Here is a 22,690-nt window from a genome sequence, read left to right as displayed (position 1 = left end):
CTGCAAGGAAAGGAGGAAAGGAAAGGAGAAGAGTAGAGGAAAGATGATGTTGGCTTGGCTTGAGACAAAACCATTTGGGTCAGTTTCAGCCTGAGTTTAGCCCTCGTTATGGGACTGTTCCATGACCTAAAGACACACAAGCCTCTCTTCCCTCCTCCTCCTTGGTTTCTTCTCTGACACACTCGCACAAACGCCTTCACACACACACACACACACACACACACACACACACACACACACACACACACATAGCCAGCTGCCTCCCATCACAGAGGAGCAGCCACAGATGGCCCCTGCTTGCTCCATAAAGATCTCTCCACAGGCCCAGTCTACAGTCACAGCCAAACCCGCCTGGCCTGAGCTCACTGTCTATGTGTGATGTGCGTGATGCATGTAGGCACACAGGCCTGAGTGGGTGAGCATGAGTGTGTGTTGTCGTGCCAGCCGCCACCCCCCCCCCCCAAGTCGAGCCAAATTTTGATGTCCAACAGTCATAGAGAGAGGAATCCCCGAGGACTGGGCACTGCTGAGCCCAGGCCTTCCTGAATATCTGTATTCAGGAAGGCAAGAGAACATTAACCAAAAGATTCCTCTAGCAAACAATACCCCCATCCTCCCTTCTTCACCTAATATTACCCACAACCACCTGGAGGAGCGGATGGAGTAACTAAAGAGAAAAAGAATCATAATCATCATCAAACCCACACAGCTTGCGCAGATTGCTACAGAGGACATTTTATGGTCTGTATCTCCAATTCCCTTAATAGGCTCACAAAAGGCATTCAAAAGACCCTTTTAATGTTGCATTCAATCAGACCCAACAATAAACAGGGACAAAAGCTGAAATCACAGATATTTTATCCCAATTATTTTCATTCTTTCTGACACAGATAGAACCAGTCAGAGTTGAATTCATTTTGAACAATTGTCCTTCCATCTCAGCATGCCGGAGCTGGAGAGATCGGGTTTTCTGACTGATCAGCAAAACAAAGGGAAGGAAAACTCATTGGGAGAAGAGAGGTTTGTTGCACTTTAGAGCCACAATTCGGTGATTTTTTTTCTTCTCTCTTTTCAAAGTCTTCACAACTCTCAGAAGTGGGGTGGGGGAGTGGTTCAGGCTGACCTGCCCAGCAGTATATTTTGGCACCGACACATCTGGGAATTAAATCAGTCGGTGATCAGGAAGGGAGCGTGGGGCGGGGGGAACTCCGAAACAAACCTGACACCCATTCCTAATGAGGTTTTTCTTTGAGGAATTGGTTTGACATTTAGGGAAATATGTTTATTTGCTTTCTTCTCGGGAAAGAATATTGGTTCCAGTCACATGTTTGTGCAGTCAAAATTGGACGCTAGCTAGCCAGAACATTGATTATTTAGATTAGTTTAGGCATTTTTACTTTAGTTTAGCTTAAAGCCTGCATAGAAACCATGTAAGGGAGTAAACAGCTAGCACAAGTTACTAAATGTTAGCTTGTAACACCAAAATTCAAGATTTATTTTCTAAGCTGGGATTTTTTTTTTTTTTTCAGAATTTAAAACATTTACAAATGCTAAAAACAACATTTTGTCCTCTTTTGCCAGGACAAAATAGACTTCAGTAAACAAATATTTTGATTAAAAAACAGCTAAATTATTAGCCATTTTCAACTGAGCTTTCCCTTTACTCAGAATATCGTACCTTTTTGCAGCACAATAAGCTATAAGCTAACATTAGCTAGCTAGCTCCTCAGGCTAGCTGCTTGGATACAAGCTAACAGTCATACAAATCTTAACTTACCAATTGAAATTTTAATTCAGTTCAGTCATTTCCTTCAGTTAGTTGAGCCACTCTCTGTTTGCCATGATTACACATGTCTCCGTACTGTCATTTGTTTCTGTTATTTTAGCCAGAAGTGCCCTAGCAGCAGGTTAGCACTTCTTTGCCAACAGACACAGATTGGAGCAACTCTGTCTGACTGGTTGCTTCAGTGAGATACTACGGTCACGATAAACTGAAGAGACTGCATGAAAAATGTAAGCAATTTTTACAACTAACTTTTGAAAACCTTGTTGTACCCTAATACTTGATAATCGGAAGGTTTCCTAGCGAGAATACATGAAGCAGAAACTCTACTACAAATACCTAAATGACGCCATGTAGGAGATACATTAACAGTAAATAATATTTGGTCCCTCTGAGCGCATATTTGCTCTGTCTCATAATATAGACATTAGCTACTTCCTTTTAGAACTTTATGTGAACCCTTTACGATTTAAATGGAGCTGAGTGCGTATTTTATAAGGCTGCTTGTTGTTAACAGGTGTTAATATGACACAGCCAGACAATCTGGAGAGAAACCAAAGCCTTCCTGGAAGAACAAAGGGAAGACACGGTTACGGCAGAAAGCAAATCAATCAATCTCTGCCAGAGCAAGTCTGGCTCTGACAGCACAGCTCTGAACCCAGACGTAAAAAATCGTACGCTGCAAAGTTCAAAATACTTCCATTGTTCATCTGTCAGAGTGAGAGACAATTGCAAGGGAGCGGGAGGGAAAATACTAACACAATATTTATCTTGTGTCCACCTTCCCTCCTGACTAGCTCTTTTTTAATATATTCCTGCTATTGTCAGGAGCGCCTCGAGATGGATGGCCAGAGGAGTCCGGTAGGTGATACGTGTCGGCTACAGGCACGGCGCAGACGCCCGCGCCTTTCCAGAGTCTCCGATCTCAGACAACGGCAATAATTCAGTCACCAACAAACAGCAGCCGTTGCCGTCTTTTTTCCTTTGTGGCAGTTCAGTTTGTCATTGGTCGGCGGTTTGTCTTCTGCAATATTTTTAAAACAGCTTCCCTGGGAAACGGGGGAAAAGTCAAACAGCTGACGAGATGTCGCCTCGTGAACCCTCTCCTCCTTTCACCCACTCAGCCACACTGGCAATGTGACACACGCTCTCCCTCTTACCCATTCTCTTATTTCTCCTTATCCACACAATTCTTAACATCCCTCATCAGGCTCTTGTCAGGCGTCACGCCACGCAACCCCTGTCTAAACAGGCTGCGAGCGTCTGCGTCTCGCGTACACTGACTGCCGCCTTTCAAGGCCGGCGACTCTTGATCATTTCACGTCAAGACATCTGAGGCCCCGCGACGGCCGCCGGCCTTCACTCACTCTGCTCAAAAGTCGAAAGGAGAAAACTCTCTGAAAGTCTGACACATTTCTGCAGCATGGACACATTCCTCCTAACTTAGTTTTCACTTAGCCCAAGGCAAATGAGAGCTAAAAAAGACCATGTGTGGCGCAATAAAATGAAGCTATAACAGTCTACTCCCTGCAGCAATACCTGTTCAGGATGCATGTCTGTACCTGGGCCTCACTTGAGCCTGTTGCGACTGGTCATGCGGTGCAATATGAGGCGCACGTATGACCGAGGGGAATCATCAAGTGCTCGAACAGGGACATATGCATGCATGAGAGCTCACGAAAATACAACCGCTCCCGCATAGCATGCACGCTATATACACACGGGCATTCTTTAAAAGCCAACAGTAGCGAAACAAGAGAAGATGGGCCTCTCTGTGTGCAAGTGACAGAGTGAATTACACGCACAGCTAAAACACAGGCTTCCTGTCTAACACAGCCGCGCTGGATGGCTTTCAGATGGATTTTGGCGAGTCTTGTGCAAACAGTGAGTCAATATCGGGATAATGGCCGATCGTTGAGGAAGAACAATTCGCGGGCGATTTGGGAAGAACATGTGTGTTTGCAGGGCACTTTGTACCACGGGCTTGTCACCGAGCCATCACCGACGTGGCGCCTGGCCAACATGTTCCATTACCGGAGCCTGTCAGCACGAACAGCGCCGAGATATTTGCTCGTTTCCAAGCGAGCCGTGACTGCGTGGTTCTCCTCTGCAATAATTTGCAATAATGACAAATTTTGCGTTACGAGCAAACAACAAGATTTTAAACCGTCACCACTTTGACTGATATTTATGTCTGTCGCTGGCTCTTTCATTACCATAAAGCATGTTTAATGTTTCTCAGCTGCGTGAGGGGGCTTGCCACACAACAGATGAGTGCACTAGATTTAGTGCGTCTCTCGCTCTCTCTCTCTCTCTGCTTCTCGGGCTCTTTTAACAGCTGTGTCCGCGCACTTCAGGACATACCCACACGACCGAGTGGACTGAGAGAGAGGGCAAAAGAGGGAAGAAAAGAGGGGAGCCGGAGAAAGGGAGGGGGGAGCAAAGAACGTGGTGCCAACTAGAGAGGCCCACCGTGCCTCAGTCCCATCCCTCCAGCTGAGGGCTTTGATTCGCCTGATTGTCTCCAATATTGAGACACACAATAAACACAACACTTGGCCACCATTTGCAATTCTAATCAGTCCCTCTCAACCAGCCTGGACAACTCAGCCAGAGCCCTCTGGGATATCACTCATCTGACTGCAAAATAATGACACAATCATCGCCATGGCTACGCTCCGGCGACATCCCATGAGCGGCCAGCACCGAGAGGATATTAAAACATAGGAGTACTTGGGAGAACTAAATGAATTAGCCAGGAGATTAGTTGGATACCAGGTTAATGAATGTGCTCCATCCCCCCTCCCCCCAATCCCACAAATATTCAAGCCCCCACCTTCTTAAAAAGAAAAAATGTATAAGCAGCCAGTAGGCAAGCTAACAGGTCTACACCTGCTTCTGTGGAGCATGCTCCAACAGGATTTCAATAAACCATCTTCTTTCAACATAATAATTCAGACTGTGTAAACTCGGCTTGATGGTTCGACGATAAGTCAGTCAGTTGCAAACTTTAATTTTATCTGATGTAACATGCAGAGAAAGAGCTTCTGAACCAGCCTGTAAAAAAAAAAAAAAAAAGGCGATACCATCATCCCACAAGCATGTTTGTGTTCATGCTTAAATTGAGCAAAAAGTTGATTTCCAGAGTGTGAGCTTGAGCGTGAAGATAAAGGAGGTGTGATGTTTAACAAACTTTCCCCAGAAATCCAACATATGTGAACCTGAAAAGCCCATCTGTTTGCTGGTTTCACTCACTTGACAGCCTGACGGTAATGGATGCACGCAGATAAACGAGAGCAAAAGCGACGCGCAATCATCCACGTTTTAGTAGCCTTGATGCATTCGCTTTAGAAGTCGCCCGGAAGATGAGCGCCTCAAATTTCTCCAGGAAAAATAATAGACACATCTTATGAAAAAAAATAAAAAATACAAAATTTGACTTGCAAATCACTCTGGTGAGTCATAACGGTGAGCATGCTCGTCTGCCCTCATTTTCGAGCTCGCTGCAAGTGTGTTTAGTCGATCCGTGCGCACACGCGGGGGTGTACCTGTGTGTGTGTGTGCTGGTTGCTTGTGCAGGCATGTGAATGACAGCCTGTCAGTGAAAGGGATGTCATTATCTGGCTGATGTCTGTGTGTGAGCTATGACCGGGGGCAGGGTCACATCAGTGGTGCGGGCCCAACACTGTCCAGACAGGAAGCATTACTTTATGATTTCTCTCTAGGACAGAAGCACTCGTCACAATCTGCAACGCTGCAGTTTGACCTCATTTCAAGAGGTTATTGCAATACACACAACGGAGAAGTGCGGGCGCTTGTGTGCATGTGGTACATTCATGACAATAGCATGATGGATGGCTATCTCCAAAGTCTTATTTCTGTACCAGGGCTATTACTTTAGAATAACAAAGTGGGGTTTTTTTTTTTTTTTTGCTTTGTTCTCAGGGCCTTGAAGAGAGGAGCTCTGGTAAACCTCTCCCCTCCCTGTCCTTACCCTTTGACTTTTTCTGTGTTGCAACAATGCAGGGGGGTTTAGTTCAGTGTCCTGTAGTCGATCTGTTAGGGCGCTGATAAGAGAGGCTGATGGATAGGTTTAATCAGCCAAGCCCAAGGATCAAGACCATGGGACAGATCAATCAAAAGCTGTGTGGCTTATAAAAGAAATGGCTTTTATCAGTGTCAAGGGGCTCTAGGTTTTTTTTTTATTCCACAAAAGAATAAAACCAACATTAGCACCAAAAAAAGTGAGTAGTTCAAACAAGGGGTAGGCTGGTTACTGGCAATGTATATCATGGTTTTAAAAAGGTACAATTTCCAAACCCTTGAAAATACCAAACTTTTAATAGGATTCCAGAGAAAGCACAGGGAGTGACCAGAGTATTCTCTAGCTGTATGCGGGATATGGCAAAACCATGGCTGCACCTTCATGTGCCAGATTTCTTGACAGATTTCAGATGTGAGTTATGTCCCTTTGTCCCTTTTTAAGCCTCAGTTTGAGGTGCACAGCATTGACTGCAGCTTCTACTTTAAACAGTACAGCTGCAGGTCAAGTCTGAAGAACTTTATAGAAGAAGAAGAATCTTTAGAGGAAGCAGATTCTTAGCAAACAACTACAAGGTTTTACCTTAAATTTTTGGATTTTTCCTTTTCAACATGTTTAGAATTCCTCTCCCTGGTTAGGTAGCCGAAGAAATGCTACCACACTTTTCCCTCACTTATAAGGAAATGACATCCAGCTGTTTGACAATATTTCTGATAGCAAAAGACACGGACCGCCATGTTAAGGGAACCAATACCTCTTACTACAGCCGCCGGTAAGCTACAAGTCTCTAGCCTGTTTAGCAGCTGTCTTCGGACTAGCCATATGAGCAGATCAACTTAATCATTAATGCTGTGCTTGATTTGTATCTGAAGTCGGAGTTTGAATCTGGAAAAGATGCTACACCTCAGCGGAGCGTGTTCTAGTTGTACGAGAGAAAACCAGTGGGATTTGCTGATCGTTGCACTCCAAGACAATGGCAGTGGTTTTAGGAATACGCCACCACATATATAAATACTACTGTGCCCCAGTGATTGAATGTGATCCAAGCCATCAAAAATACATACTAACAGATTGTACGGGCAACTTTCCCTACGTTTTATAAATGAGATGGCTGGATAATGAATTGAGTTGGTAGGCGCGCTCCAAATTTAGCATTTTCTTGTATTTCTGTCTGACAACACACACAATAAATAAATAAAATAAATCACCAGGGCTGGTTGTTACCTTGTTATATTCACAATGGAGAAAGTGGCAAAAATGTACAATATTTTGTAAACAAAGCACTTAACAACTACTACCAAATTTAGAGGATGGTTATCAAAATGTTGCTTTAGTTCATGTATTAAAATAAAAACAACATTAAACATTAATAAGAACAGTATTGTGAAAACTATCAAAATAATTACTACTTAAAACATTATGTTTTATGCTTTTTTAAGTTGTTGCATATATAGCATGGTATTTTGACTTAGTTATTAGGCTAAGAAAACCCTATATTAGCCATTGCAGAGACACTGGACTACACAAACAAAGGTGAACATGCATGAAAAGCAATATATACTGTATATACATATATATATATATAAGGTAAAAGTGGTAGAAAAATGTCCATATTATCATAGCTGGATATGAATCAGTCAGACATTGATCAGAATTAGCCCAAATTCCCTTAATCGACTATAACTCATCAATGGCAAGTCAAATCCTAAACCCTACGCATTGAAACAAGGAAATCTAAGCCAATGTGCAGCATGAACTTTGAGGCACATTTTTCAGTAAATGAGAAATGGAAATGAATATCAGTCAGGAAATCCCCAATTGGTGCATCTCCAGTCAAAACAAATTGATGCTTGAACTGAAGCAAATTTCTGTATGAAGTTATAACAGCGGTCAAAACGTCCACACCAGATGCAAGAAGAACTAAAATACTATTAAGAATGATGGAGACAGCAGTGCATATGGAACAAGATAACTCACTGCTACAAGTAGGGCACAGTGATTTTAATACACATCTGCCTTCTGTGCCTTAAAAGCAGCTTCTTATCAGAAAATGTGACTGACAAGTCTATTCTCTGCTTACAATCCTAGCTCATGATTGTAAAAGACAGCTACACATGTCCCATCAAATCCAAGACAAATTAGTAGCTCTTTCTTTTCTTTCCCCCCGCCCCCTCCTCCCTGGATGGAAGATCTTATCCAGGCAGACATGCTTAAGTTGTCAGTGAATCTCTACAACCCATACTGAACAACATATTGACTGATGCAATCAGAGAGACACACATCATTAGGCTCATTAACGGTGAACGTAAAAAGGGGAGGACGGCCTAACTGGTGCAGCGGGAGTCTCTGTCTGTTCTGATAACGGCCCGCCTTTAACAGGCGGGAGCCGGGCGAGACACAGGCTGTATGAAGCGTGTGCTAGTAAATAGCTCGTCTGGCACGACGCTGTTCTCTCGTCCGCCGTAACCGGGCCGGGCTGTGGCCTCGTAAAAGACGCTCCACGTGTTGTTTTAGGAAGCTATTACAAACTGGGCTATCTCCATTACGAGGGCTATCTGATCGTTATTACAGCCATCTGCAAACACACACTCAAACCATAATCGGCACAAGCAGACCACAGCTGACTCCTGAGTTGTTGCACAACACGCATCCATAATAACTTCTGCTTCCGAGAGTGTGTGGAGGTGTGTGTGTGTGTGTGTGGACGTTCCCAGCTGCTGCCCTCATCACCATTGCCACTTTTGGTCCAACACGTATACATCGGCTCACTTCGTTGACACTGATGCCATCCCGGCGTTGCCACCAAATAGTGAGGCCTATTTTTTTTTACTTTTTTTTTTTTTTTTTTTTGCAAGGCTCAATCCGTGCAATGCCACTGCAATCTCCCGGCCGGAGCAGCTCACACCCTTCAAAGGCTCATCACAGGACGCAGATCTAATGCGGAGAGATGGCGGGTTAAAGCCTCAGCTAGGCACGCTGCTTTGAAGCGACTGCCCACCCCCCAAACCCCTCCAGTAGGAGCCAAATCATTTCCCTTCCATTGTGGGAGAGGCGCACTAGCAGCTCTATTTGATGGCAAGAATCACGCCACTCCATTCCAGGACAGGAAAAAAGCAAAAATGAATGAGAGTCGACCCCGGATGTGAAAAAGGGGGTTCTTCTCCATGATAAATACGTTCATGTATATTTGAAATCCGAATCAGCCCTGCATAATGCACAGGCAGGGCTCAGGCTTGAGATTCTTGACAGGCAAGAGGTGCTACAATCAGGGGTGTATAAATAAATCAGTAAAAACGCGGCAAACAGAGCTCCTTAAAAGCGGGGACGCCTGGCCTGTGCTCGGCGCGCAGAAGGAAAAGGATTCGCTGAGGTTTGTCTGCAAAGAAAAGCTTTCATCTTTCCAGACAGGAGAAGGAGAAGAGAGGAGTGATGTGTTGGAGGTTCGGGCCTGTCATGTTTCACAGTGGGGGGACTTGAAAGACGGATGAGAATAGCTAAAAGCTGTTGAAGTTTTTCAGTGCACGGGTGAAAGCTGGAGATGAGATAGGAGAACGTGGAAGGAGCACCGCACATTACGATTAGCGGGCTAAAACATCACAGGGCGACAGATTACACTGCAGGGACCGGAGAGGGAGAAACCCACCCTCGGATACTCATTAAATCAAGCCGACGCGGGGCGCTCACTCTTATTCTCTCCATAGTTCATAAAGCGAGCCGAGAGGTTCTTTTTTTTTTTTTTTTCCTTCGGATATTGTGTTTGCTTTAGCAGCCCCCTTTCGCCGCTTTTTCCAATATCGGGGAAGATGAGAGGCTTCCACGGCCGAGCACATCATGTGGGAGAATAAACACGCACCTAATGGGGAACATGTGTGCGAGGGAGATGAAACGGGGGGTGGAGGGGAGGCCTCCCATCATATGAAAAAGGATGAAATATAGACCCGCGTCCCAGCAAGCTCCGATCCCGGCGGTAGGAACGCGGCGTGAAGGGGAAGCGGCGGACCCCCTGACGGGCTCCTGCACACACAAGCCGTCAATGTGGGCCTTTCTGGAGCGGGCTCCTGCAGAGGCAAGAGTCTGACAGTGACATCTCCATTCACTCTTGAATTCTTTTTCTCTTCCAAACATGCATGAACACACACACACACACACACAACCCTATATAGCGCCAGAGGCCATGGGAGGAGGAGCAGCAGTAGGGGCATTTAAAAAAAAAAAAAACGCCTTTCTCCCTTACCATGGGTCTCTGCGGGGTTTAGCATTGCATTATGGGAAGATTAGAATTAGGGGTGCCGTACTATCTGATGTCATTGTTGCTTTTGCATTGTCTGGACGGATTGTGGAACTGGGACCTGACGGCAGGCAGATTTCTCTCCCAACGTGGAAAAAAAAAAAAAAAAAAAGCTCAGGTTTGCAGTTGTGATTGATTAGAGGTTCCTATTGTATCTGTCTGGTATGTCTCCATTGGAAGAAGAATCAGTCAGACAATAAAAGACACAAAAAAAAAAAAACTCACGGCAAACGCTCCACATATGACTCCATCCATCAAGTCAGCAATCAAAATAATTCAATTAAGAGACTTAAATCCCGCTGGCTTGCGAGTCCCTGCTCCAATAGCCCAGAAACAAACTCAATTTGCAGACAATCTATACATGATGGCATTAACTCCACTTTAAAGCTCCAATCTTTTTCTCTCCCCCCCCCACTTACATGTCCCAAATATCAGGGGAAATTCAAAGGAAATAGCAAAGTTATGGTGTTTACTTAGAGACAGGACGACTTGGAAGACATTAAATAAACAAGAGCAACTTCAGATGCAGAATGGAATTCCAGACGGGCTGTCCAGACGACTAAGCTAATTTGCAAGTTGTTCGAAACACAAGAAACTTTGCAAATGTTTTTTATAGCTCTGGTAAATGGCCATACATCAGAGTTGCAGGATTGTGGACATAAGACGAGGGGGAGGTTGCTGAATATGTGTGTAATTGTCTCCCCCCCCCTCTACCCTCACTCACCCGTTTCCGAGGTGTGAAAGGGAATGCGGGGTTTGCGCCGGGACATCCCAGGGAGAGGCGATTGAAGCGTCAGTCACAGCTGCCACACGGGGCCCCGGCGCGGACCAAATCCCAGACCCGGGCCTTTGCGGGGCGGAGTGGCCATGGACCGGGCCTGGGAGCAGCGGGAGTCCCACAGGCCCTTTTATTCTGGCTTCTCTCAGCAGCACAAGGGGGGACCAGGATCAAGCTGGGAGTTTGCTTAGAAAAGGCTGAGCTAAGGCTCGGCAGAATGGGTTAAAAAAGGCCCGAATTTGCACACACACACACGCATATACACCAACACAAGCTGAAATGCTTTTCTTTGGGACTGTCTGTCTTGCCTGTGGGCATGGTGGGAAATAAGTGAAGTTTGGAGGGGAGGGGAGAAGAAAAAACTAAACTTCCAGTTAGCATCGGGAAATTTGGGACACACACACACACACTCGCGGAGACCAGCACGAACAGACAGAGAACAAGAACGTATTCCCCGAGCGCCACGAGAAACATTCTATTATGGAGAAATGGGTGATTTATATTTCATGCCTTGGAAATCTAACAGTGGCAAAGACTCGAGGATTATACGCCGTGCCATTTCCACACTCTCCCTAATAGTCTCCATGTCCTGGCTCTGTGTGCCATAGATGGATTATGATGCTTTATAATTAACGTGGGGGAAGTGTGGGGGAGGGGGGAGGGGTCCCTTGCAGACCGCCCATCTGCCATGCTGACACACTTACTGGGGGCATCCCTTGGGAAGAGCTGGCTGCTGCCACACTATTCCATTACTTTATCATTCTATCATTCTATTATCCTACCACTCGATTCAATTACCCCGTCACTCCATTAGTGTACTCATAACACTGAACAAAGGGCTGCATGATGATCATTAATGATATGTTCAGAGCTGCTTTGGTGTGGTCATACTTCATCCAGGCTCTTCTTGGAAAAAAGAAAAATATCATCTATTGTGTAAGTAAGGCTCACTTTGGTTTCAATTAGAAAGCCAAAGGTAAAAAAAAACATGTAATATGCTACTTAATAATATAACATAGTAAAATATAATATGACGATAAAATAAGCTTTTAATTCATTGTTATGTTACCTATGTTTTTTGAATAGTAAGTTAGTTAGTTAGTTAGCTAGCTAGCTACCTCGCTTTTGTTGTAAAAGTAAAACAGCTAAAGCAAAACTTTTAAATTATTAATTTTAAATTACTTTCATATCTACAGGTAAATCGCCAATAGCTGGTGAATGTCTTCTTAAAGCGATAAAATTGTTTCCTACATTTCTAATAATTCTGAAAACGAAACGTCAAGCCCAATACGTACGTTTATCCTTAGTTTTAACTTCTGCAAATATCGACACAAAACAGAAAATTTGAAGAATTCCATTTTCATCTTATCTTTTTATTTTCTAAAGCAGCTATGTTAAAGTAACGGAGCTGTAAGTTTTCACGTCTGCGTCTTGATTTATATTCCCACCTCAGTGCTTTCTCCAATTTTATTTGTTAATAAACATGCACTTCCTGCCCCGTCCCACATCTTTTTGCCATTAGTTGTTGGAATCCGTCAGTCCTTCCCACAAAGACCTGGCACACTTAATTCAAACCTTTCCGTGAAAGTCTTTGGAGTGCCACAAACTGGAGGGAAACAGATCCCAGGTTGCTTGTATACCAGTGACAACTCCTGACGTCTTGAAAGTTGCTGCAGTGCAGCTGGCCTTTAAAGTGGCCTGCCCGCTGTTTGGGACTGGCATCTGAGGAGGCCTGCCTCCTCCGCACACAGAGGGGTTCTGTGAGAAAGAGTTAAGTCTCCGAGGTCAGACTGGAGGAGGAGGTTACGAGTTCCCCGAGTCTGAGCTGTCGGGGTAATGGTTTTAGAGATGGCTGTCACACAGATCCGTTCCACTGTCCAACGCCGCCGCTGATCTCCACCAATCCCGGTCTGCTCGCTTTTCAGTCGCTCAACTTCTCCCTGCCTGTCCTCCTTTCTTCTTTTACTCCCTCTCTGTCTCCCTCGCGCTGACACATGGAAGTAATCTAGGAGCTCCATGCTGGACTGAAAGGATGTGTGGTTGAGCCCAAGGCTGAGTTTCAACGCTCTACATTAGCTTCCTTTCCTCTTCGTTTTAATCCCCTTATTATGAACTGCTCTTATGTAAAAGACCTAAGACAGCAAACAAAAGGCAGACTTTGCCCATTCAACTTTTTTTTTCCTCCACTTCCTGTAACTCTGCATCCCTTGATTTTTTTTTTTTTTCCTTTTCTGCTTTTTTCTTGATTCAGCTAAATGCGCAGCCGAAGCGGCTAGGCAGGCAGTAGAAATCCCAAGGGAAGGTTTCCAGCCCTACTGGCTGTGTCTCTCTGCTTGGCAGAGACGGAGTCGATGGGAACTTCCCGGCCGGTGCCAGCCGGGCCCTTCGTCTATTAAAGCCGGGTCGCTAACTGCCTGCAAGTCGGCCACCGTTCAGCCACTCCACACTCATCCACCACTCAGGCCCTCAACACTTTCACAGGGGCACACTGGCACGCTCCTAACACTTCCTTAATGCTCTGCTGTGGCTGGACAAAGAACAATGGGACAACCGCACGCACTTAAAGAACTCACTCACTTCTATAAGCTCAAACTTGCCCTTTCACACGAGCCAACAATTGCCGTGTGAAGAGCGAAACTAAGGCGAAGGCTCGACAATTTTCACGTTTATGTGCAATTTATTTGACATCCAATTAAACTTGCAGCAAACTGCACAAGACGGAGACCGCAAATCCAATAATGTGCAACTGTTTTGGCACTCCTCTGTCGTAAATTAATGCGGATTTCACTCTTAAAGAATTGTGGCTGTGTAATAAGCTTGGCATCGCACTGTTTGTCATAGCTTTGGGTGACTCACCACACACACACACACAGGCTAATCTCATGAACTGTCACGCCTTAATGAGAGAGTACGGTGAGGTAATTCTAAAAACACTCATAGTTTGGACAGCCAGAGTGTTTGTTCAAGGGCCACAATATATAATCATTTATCAGCGACAAAGTGACATGATTAGGGCTGGGCAATGTAAGGATAAACTATGCGGAAATATTATTTTTGTAAACAGTGATTTTTTTTTCTGTGTGATCTTTACATCATTCCACCCACTGACAGCTTGAGTATTGCAACAATAGCTCTACTGGGATTACTTAGGCTTCGCTGACTTTGTAATAAATTGGTTGTTAAACATCTTAACTGGAAGGATCCGGCATGTGCTTAAAGAGAACTCAAGTATAAAGTTTAATGGTAAAGTTGTTTCTTTTCTCAAGGGCCAATTTTAGAACCAATTTCCTGTTTTTTATGGTATAAAAATACTCTTTGCATATGTCTTGAACTATCGACAGTTCACGTCTATGTAGATGACAGATGTGTTTATACACTGGACAGTTTGTTAGTTTCTTTAAGACAAGCTAAAATTGCTACATAATGTTAAAAAAAACACATTGGATATGTCTAGGTTCAGGTAAAATTAACACCCAATGTCAAACGACTCTCCAGATAAGTCATAATTCACGTCTTTGCAGACAACACTGTTATTTATGAACTTGTATCCTCTTTACGCAACGTCCAAGTTCTTCAATCAAGATAAAGTAGGGACTCAAAGCAAAAGAAATGACCTCGATAAATCTAGATTCTGCTTTGGTTTACTTCTACGCAGATGACACAGGGATGAGCGTTACACTTTTTTTTTTACTTGTTAGTCCAAGTTAAAATATATTTTTTGCTATTATAGATCCAGATGTTGCTCACTTCTATGCAGATGACACAAATATGAATACAGCAACATCGTGAAATACTGAGCAAGTACTTTAGCTAAGATAGCATTGGTACTTCAACTGACTTAAAGATAACTTAAAGAAATTAAGAAGAACTATTTTTTCAAACACATGCACCTTATAAATGGAAGAATCTTCAGAACATACTTAAATGGCGTTCATTAACCTCACTGGGTACTGTAAAAACATTTAGAAACAGTTTTAATACAATAGTGTCAAAAATGTACATTTTACAATTTTGTTCTGTTTTAGTCTTCTGTATTTCTTTATTTAGTCTTTACGTGTTTAGTCTTGTATTTTCCCAATCTATTTTCACATACATCATTTTTGTTGGCAAAAGAGACACATCTCAAATAGGGGCTGATATTATACTGTCATTATCTGAAAGTTACACTGTATGATCTCATTTAAACAAAAAGTTAAAATAAAATATATGACATGTTCTAACGGTTTGTATTTAAAACAGAAAAGTAACAATTGTTTCTACCTCCGGTAAAATACCGTGTTGCTTCTTGTGGTTATGATGACGCTTTCTCTGCTATACTTTGTATTTATTGTTTTAATTTTAATACATTAGTACATATAGACATGACTCTTTGAGTTCCGGATGATTAAAAATATGCTGAAATGGCCAAATTTGTCATCCTAGTAGATTTGGGATAAGTGTAGCAGCCAGCTGATTCACAGTGTGCAGCAACAAAAGGGGTAGCTACTTTATGTCGAACGCAGAACACTCCAATTACTCTGACATCTCGTTAAAAACAACATTGAACCACAGGAATGACAGGAAGTTTCAGAAGTTTTGAAATCGTCCAACATCAGCAGTGAGCCTCGACGAGACATTCCAGGTTGAATTAAAAAGTGCCTCAAAGTATGCGAGAAGAACTGTGTCATGGAAACAGGAACGTTTCATTAATGCTGCAGATATTAATAGACCGAAATGAGCTTGAGTCCTTACGTCCGACTGAAAGAACAATCCTGTCAGAGCTCGCCACATTTTTCCACATGATTCATTGCATTTAGGTGTTCTCGCTGCAATATGTCTCGAAAGAATAACAACTGCAACTGTGGTGAGTCATGAGAACCATTAGAGAAAAAAAAATAAAATCATACAAGCATGAAAGATAACCACCCCTCACCCTCCCAAACACAGAAGTAAAAAAAAAAAAAAAAAATCAGCTGCCAATCCCACTCGACCCATTTCTGGGGAATGCAGCTTGGTTTCATGTGCACCACTGCTTGAATATAAAGAAATGAATGCATCAGCGACACACAAAAAACAGAATGATCAGCTTTCAGCGACCAGGCAGCCAAAACCACCAGTGGATAAAGTGAGTCCATCTGGTTGGAACCGAGAAAAAAAAAAAAAAACACACTGAATGAAAATGCTGCATTCCCCCCCTCTCCACTAAAATAACCTTAACACACACACACACACACACACACACGGCACCCAGTGCTTTTCTGAGGGGCCAGGTGCCTCATGTAGATAAACCAAATGAAGAATCTGTCGTTACACACCGCTGAAACAACAGTCACGGCGGCGGCGCAGGAGCGCAACACACACGAGGAGGGCAAACGCAGCTGTCCTCCCTTCCACCGAGACACAGGGCGCATTTACAGGGCCGAGGGCCAGTTGCTTTGCCGAGGTATTTCTTATTGGTCGGAGCGTCCCTGCTCCTCTCTGAGTGGGGATCGGGCTCTAAGTCCTCTCTGTGTGTAATGAGATCTCTATCAGAGGGGAAACATGATAGGAGTCTGAAGGAGGGTTGGGTTGGGTTGGGGGGTGGGGGGGGCGATCTGGGAGGCAGAGACTGGGAAGGTGAGTTTCGGCAAGAAAGAATCAGGGAGGGAAAATAGGAGTGCAGCGTCACCCCGGAAGAAAAAAAAACACAACCTTTTTTTTCTTCCAGTCCCCAAAGTTTCGTCCAGGCTCTCTCGCTCAACAGGTTGCGTCGGTTTCTCGCTTTCCGACTGTTGTTTTAAGACCTGCCACTGAAATCAGTGCTACATTGAGACGGCGTCACCGTGGATCTCAGAGGCGACACCAAAAAAACCTTTAAATATTTGCCTTTGACAACAAAGGCAGAAACTCATTCTGTTTTTCTAAATCCAAAGCAAAAATAATGCCGTAATGATAGCAATTATTCTATTTACGGGAAGGAAAAAAACTAATAACGAAACAAAACTAACAGAGACTAATTATAGCTAAACTGCTCCAGAGCAGAGCTAACAGTAAACTTGCAGCCACATCAACCCAGAAATGACACAATATTATTTTTTCTGGTCTGGGGGAGGAAAAAAAGTAAACAGGGCTTGATAAATATCAGAGCACTAATCAAGTTCAGCTTAATCTCCAAGCCACTGGAGCAAAAGCAAAAAAAAAAGCAACTGATGCAAAAGCACCAGATGAGGTCAACGGCAAACACACACAGCAGAGAAGGGGAAGAAACCCACAGCGAGCGTCTGTAAGCGACGCCAAAACGCGTCCGTCTACTCGTTACTTTTCGTTCCTCTGTGGGGCCTCGAAACCGAAAAGTGCCTGCAAACCGTTCCCGGGTTTTACAGACGTGTGAGGAGGTCAAAGCTAGAGCAGGAGGCTTTTTTAAAAAATAAAAAAAAAACTGCAGAGGTGTGTCGCCTCCCTGTTCACTGTCTGCTGATCTGCCGCCGACAGGCCGAGGCAGCCGAGGGGTCATGAGGTAAATATTAGCCGAGGAGGGTTAGAGGACTGAGCAGGAGCCCCTCTCGGCGACCTTGTCAGATTATTGTTAAATTGGCATCACTGTGACATTCCTGAGGACGCCGAGAGAGAGAGAACGAGTCAGTGTGTGTGTGCGTGTGTGTGTGTTTACGTCGTCGCTCACAGAGGGCTCCAACCCAAACGGATGGGACGTGATTAGTCATAACAAAGTGACATTTTCTGGGGTAATCCCACTCAGCTAAATGAGAGCTAATCCGATTTGTTCCGATCAAATGTTGGGGGCGCTTCTTTTACCGGCTTGGGAAAGTTGACACATCCAGTCTTCTTCTCCACGCCTGCACCCCTCTCCCCCTTTCTCCACTCTCCCCCTACTCCTCTAGTCACTCATCCAAAGTCAAATTAAATATGAGAAAGGTCTCATGCATCCTGCAGCCAAACGAAAAGTCTACAACGTTACTTCTTATTATGTTTTTCTTTCAAGTCAGCAGCGCCGCGGCGAAGATATATGTTGCCTGTTCAAGCATGCTGGGGGGAAAATCAATTAAGCAAGCCCCAGTCATTGATAATGCTGCTGCTGAAGCTGGAGTGATTGCATCCTCACATGAAAATCCATAAAGGAGATGCACATGTGAAAAAGTGCACACACACACACACACACACACACACACACATATATATGTATGCACACACCCCAGTGGCCCGAACCTGCTCCTGCTGCTGCTTCCCAATACTTTGCCTCATAACTCAAGGCCTGCAGGGAAGCGCTGGTATTGTTAGACCGTGCGTGCATGTGGCACAGCGCACATGCAGAGGAGCTAAGTTAATTTATTAGCTGAGGCAGCAGAGCTCCCCAAAGCAGGAACAGGAAGTGAGGCGTCGTAAATCTGGATAAGTCGCCAGATAGCGCGGCGCGCTGCACGTTTCTATAGGTGTTCTCCTCCTATTATCACCACAGAGCAACACAAGCAGAGGAGACGGGGGGGGGTTTGCAGCAGCAAGCAGGGAAGACTGATGCTGATTGCGGCGCATGTATCCCGCTCCTTTATTGCCTTCTCGCGGCGTCTAGCTGATGGATACGTTTCACAAGGAAAACAGGTTTGTCTTTTTTTTTGTTGTTGTTATTGTAACGTACTCCAAGCAAACACACACACACTGAGAGAGAGAGAGAGAGAGAGAGAGAGAGCAAGATAATTGTCTATTGTTTTCTGAGTGGAGAGCAGCAGGATAATTAGCTTGAGAGAACACTTTGCAGAGTGCATTATTGTTCCACTGTGAACTTTATGAAATATTCAGCCGGCGTTGGGGGATTTTTACAAGGAGCAGAGAGAGAGAGAGAGAGAACAGATGGAGAAATGATCTTCAATATCCTCCTCAAAAGCAGCGTGGTAACCTTCGGAGACATTCTCTCCAGGTGACATCATCAATCAATAAATGTCTCCTCTCTTCCTTTCTTTCTTTTTTTTTTTTTGATTAAAAGTTTGTGGCAGCGTGTGTCTGTGTGTGTGTGTATATATATATATATGTGTGTGTGTTACAGACATGGGCTACCCTGACATTTTCCATCCTATAATTAGTTTTATTCCAAATCCGCAACAATTGAAAACAAACACACAAAAAAAAGATCAAAATGCCTTGATTTGAAACATAAAAGACAACAATTATTCATGCTGATGCAAATTAAGCAGAACATTAAAGTCGTACCATTTAATGGTTGCTTTCATTTAGATGCATAGATTTATGAAAAACAGACAGAAACACCCATTTAAATTCCGAGTAATTTTCAAATAAAAGAGCTTAATGTGCAGAGCTTTGCCCCCTTTGAGTGATTCATAGAGCAGTGGCTCTTCAAGTCTGAAGGTCCAAACCTGATTGGATCGGCTCGTGTTGAACACGTCCTTTTGCTTTACATTTGACTGCAGACTTACAAAACAACCCAAACTGCACTTTTTTTTTAACAACACTTGGTGACCCCAGGCTCCTCCATTTCCTGACAGAAAATTCCAATTTTAAATGAAATTTACTGAATTTAAATTAAGTTAAACAACTTTTCATGCCTCAACAAATAAAAGTGCCTTTTTTCTTTGCACACGATGTAATAACGAGAAATGAGCCACAAGACACTGTTACAGCAAGAGTGAAAAATGGCTCCCTCAAAGACGGCTGAGTAAACCTTGGCCCCAATGAAATCTTTTTTCTTCTTCTCCTTTTTAATTCCACTTTCATTTTTCCACAAATCACATTTTGCTCGACATGCCATTATTTTCCGTAGCATGATTTTCAGGACTTTTTGTGACTAAGAGTACTTCCAGCGAGTCGAGTCTGCCTGTCTGTTTGTCTGTCTCATGGGAGTCTCGTACCTTCCTATTGGCCAGCTGACCGGCAGTACGTAGCAACAGGTGGGCTCCATACTCCTCAGGGCCAGACTCTCTCTGACCTCTCATTAAAAAAAAGGATTTTTAAGCTGCATGCATCCAAGCTGGTTTAGCTTCAGGCTCACAATGTAACAGAGTTAAGACTCGTGACCCCAACTTAGCCGAGTATATTCCTAAATCGTTAAAATCACAGCACAAACAGACAATATATTGATTTTTTTTTATCTGCAGATTGGTAGAGTTAAGGACCTTTCCAAGAGAAGAATCAATATAAGGAAGTCAGGATTGAACCCACAACTTTCTAACTGCAAGATAATAACTCTCCCTACCGAAATCAAGCAGGATAAATATTTTGGATATTTAATTGAATTCCTGAAGCGAAGCTCCAGCAGTTCCAAAAGCATCCATCCAATGCAAACTTGTTCCAAGTTGGCGCTAAAAATCTGGTGAACTGCTACTTTAAACCATTTGGAAATCCCCTGAATTCACGCTGGACGGCTTTTAAAAGGTCCGCAAATTCTATAAACGCAGATTAAAGCTCAACTTATCTGCACAGCGCCAAATTCCACAAAAATGGTGCGCTTGGGCGCTTTCCAAGTCACATTCAGCTACACAGAATTCAGATTCAAATAAAATTCCCTCCAATGCGGTCCAGAGCGTGCAGTCAGATTGAGATCAGTTCACAAACGGTCCAGTTCAATCCAACTTGCAGTACGGATCATGAAACACCAATCGGCAAATAAATCGTCTAGGTGACTATCTGAACTCCGACGTTTTATCAAGAAGCGGGAACAGAGCTGAGGGCCTGTTGCAACAACGCAGCGCTTCTGGATACGAGGGAAAACTTTAGCTTATGAAAAAACTCAAGTGGGAATCGGTGACATCTTAAAACCTCAATACACCACAGTACTCCACATCTAGTGTATATATATATATCTATATATATATAGATATATATATATATACATACTTGAGTGTGTGTATACACGCGCTGCAGCCAGAGTCAAATAAAAGCTGATGGGCCGTAGTCTTGCCATTAGAGCGGAGGCCACACACACACATATATATACGCAGCCCAGTGAACATGGCAGCAATATTCCTACTCGCTGGCTGCACAACGAGCCCCTATGACATCTGACATTTGGGGGATAAATCGTGGATTCACTTGAATGACTAAGTTCCAGTTAGAAGCCGGCCAAAGCTACTCTCCGTCTCTACAGTCCCCTGGCCTGCTTTGAGCTCAGATGAAGGTCACGTACATTTTTTTTTTTTTTTTTTTGTTGCAGTTTACCCTCCCCTCCCGTCTCCCGTTCTCTTTATGAACGCTTTCCAACATCATGCAAAACGCAGGAGTCACGTCTAAGTGGGTGATAATTGTTGCCAGAGCATAATGTGCTATCAGAAGTCTGGGCTCCGCTCTGCTTCTTTTTGGTGGGAATAATGGGAATTTTAAGGAGGAGGAGGAGGTAAACTTGCCTTTTGCTTTCAGAAATTAAGCCTGGTACCCAGCCAGAGCAATTAAGAAAATTTGATTTTATTTTATTTTTTTTAAACCATTTGCCTCTTATAAGTGAACCTCATCTTGGATTCTCTGTTGTGGGGAGTGGAAAACTGTGAGATCTAAAATACGAGGTGGCCCTCTTGTTTCAAGGCTTATAGAGTGGTTGAAAAAAGAAAGCAGAAAAACAAAAAGAGAAAGAGAGAGAGAGAGAAATGACTGCTTCACCTTGACACATTTAGAACAGTTTACATGACTCACACCCCCCACCCAAGCCCCCCTCCAACCCTTCTTTTTAGCAAATAACACCAATTACAAGGCTGTGCGAGGAAATTAAGGATAAACTTCCCAACTTCTGGAGACTGGAGTCTGAAAATAAAAGCTGCATGTAATATTGTCATAAATTACTATAATCAACTATCCATTATTGTGATTAAAGTGAAGGCCTGCATGCTGGATATTGTTTGAGCTGTGGTTGTTGGTGTTTGGGAAATTCCCCCCACTGTGGAGTAAATATATATAAACACACACCTCCCAGTGTGCAGGACTGGTAATTATCACCAAGCAAATTATGTAGAAAAAGAAAAAGAAAAATTATATATATATATATATATATATATATAATTTACAATATTTAGCAGAACCTCGATGCAATTTCCAACTTTTTTTTCCCCAGCAATTGCAGCTCCCACCCGTGCTTGTACGAAGGACTTGGGACTTACTTGGGATTCTGCGAGCTCCAAATTATAGTCTCCAGCGACTTAGCCGAGGGTAGCGCCGACCTGCACATTAGAATAAACATCCAGAGGTAATACTTCCAACATCCGAGCCCCGCCATGCTGAGGGAATTCGCGCCGAGGAGAGTGAGCCGAGAAGCCGGAGCGACGGGGGCGCTGCGTCGCGCCTGACGAGCCTGAGTGCGCGCTTCGGCCCGTGGGAAGGTGAGCTCGGGATCAGTCGGGAGCATGCGAGGTCGCTGTCAGATACATGTCCCCCTGTCCGACTTCTTCTTCAGATCGTCTTCAGATCTTCCCCTTATCCAGCTATCAATATATCTATCAATCCTCTCTCTCTCTCCCCCCTCCGCCACCTACTTCTGCTTGTTTCGTCCTTGACTGATCTGAACCGATGTGTGCGCAGGATGATCTGGAGGAAATGAGCGTCCTGTATGACCTGTGGCAGTTTTTTTTTTTCTTTCTCTTTAACCCCGTTGGGGAGGAGAGGAAAAACAAACCAAACCCAAAACAAAACCAAAAAAAAAAAACTCCAACGATTCGATCCGGTCGAGCCAATCGGTTCAAAGCTCCCCCGCTGGTGTCCGTACCTGTCGCCCGTTTTTAGCCTACAGATGACCACATTCATCCATCAGTCACAACTCCGCAGCACGCCAGGAATCTTGGAGGTCCTCCTCATTCCAGTGTTATCTTTCACTCCTCCTCCTCCTTCTTTTTT

At 43.9% G+C, this 22,690-nt stretch overlaps 1 protein-coding gene across 1 annotated transcript in view; it reads right to left on the bottom strand.

Moving 5' to 3' along the window:
- efnb1 (ephrin-B1) overlaps positions 1-22,205 on the bottom strand; it is an 80,835-nt gene extending 58,630 nt beyond the window's left edge. The window contains exon 1 of the mRNA XM_032554430.1: positions 21,961-22,205. Within this exon, the coding sequence (XP_032410321.1) occupies positions 21,961-22,205 (245 nt within the window). The remainder of the gene's footprint in view (positions 1-21,960) is intronic.
- Positions 22,206-22,690: the final 485 nt, after the last annotated feature.

This window comes from Xiphophorus hellerii, chromosome 23 (genome assembly GCF_003331165.1).
Source record: "Xiphophorus hellerii strain 12219 chromosome 23, Xiphophorus_hellerii-4.1, whole genome shotgun sequence".
In the NCBI taxonomy this organism is placed as follows: Eukaryota; Metazoa; Chordata; class Actinopteri; order Cyprinodontiformes; family Poeciliidae; genus Xiphophorus; species Xiphophorus hellerii.
Note: the sequence above shows the minus strand (reverse complement) of the source record. Positions and strands in the feature narration are given on the sequence as shown.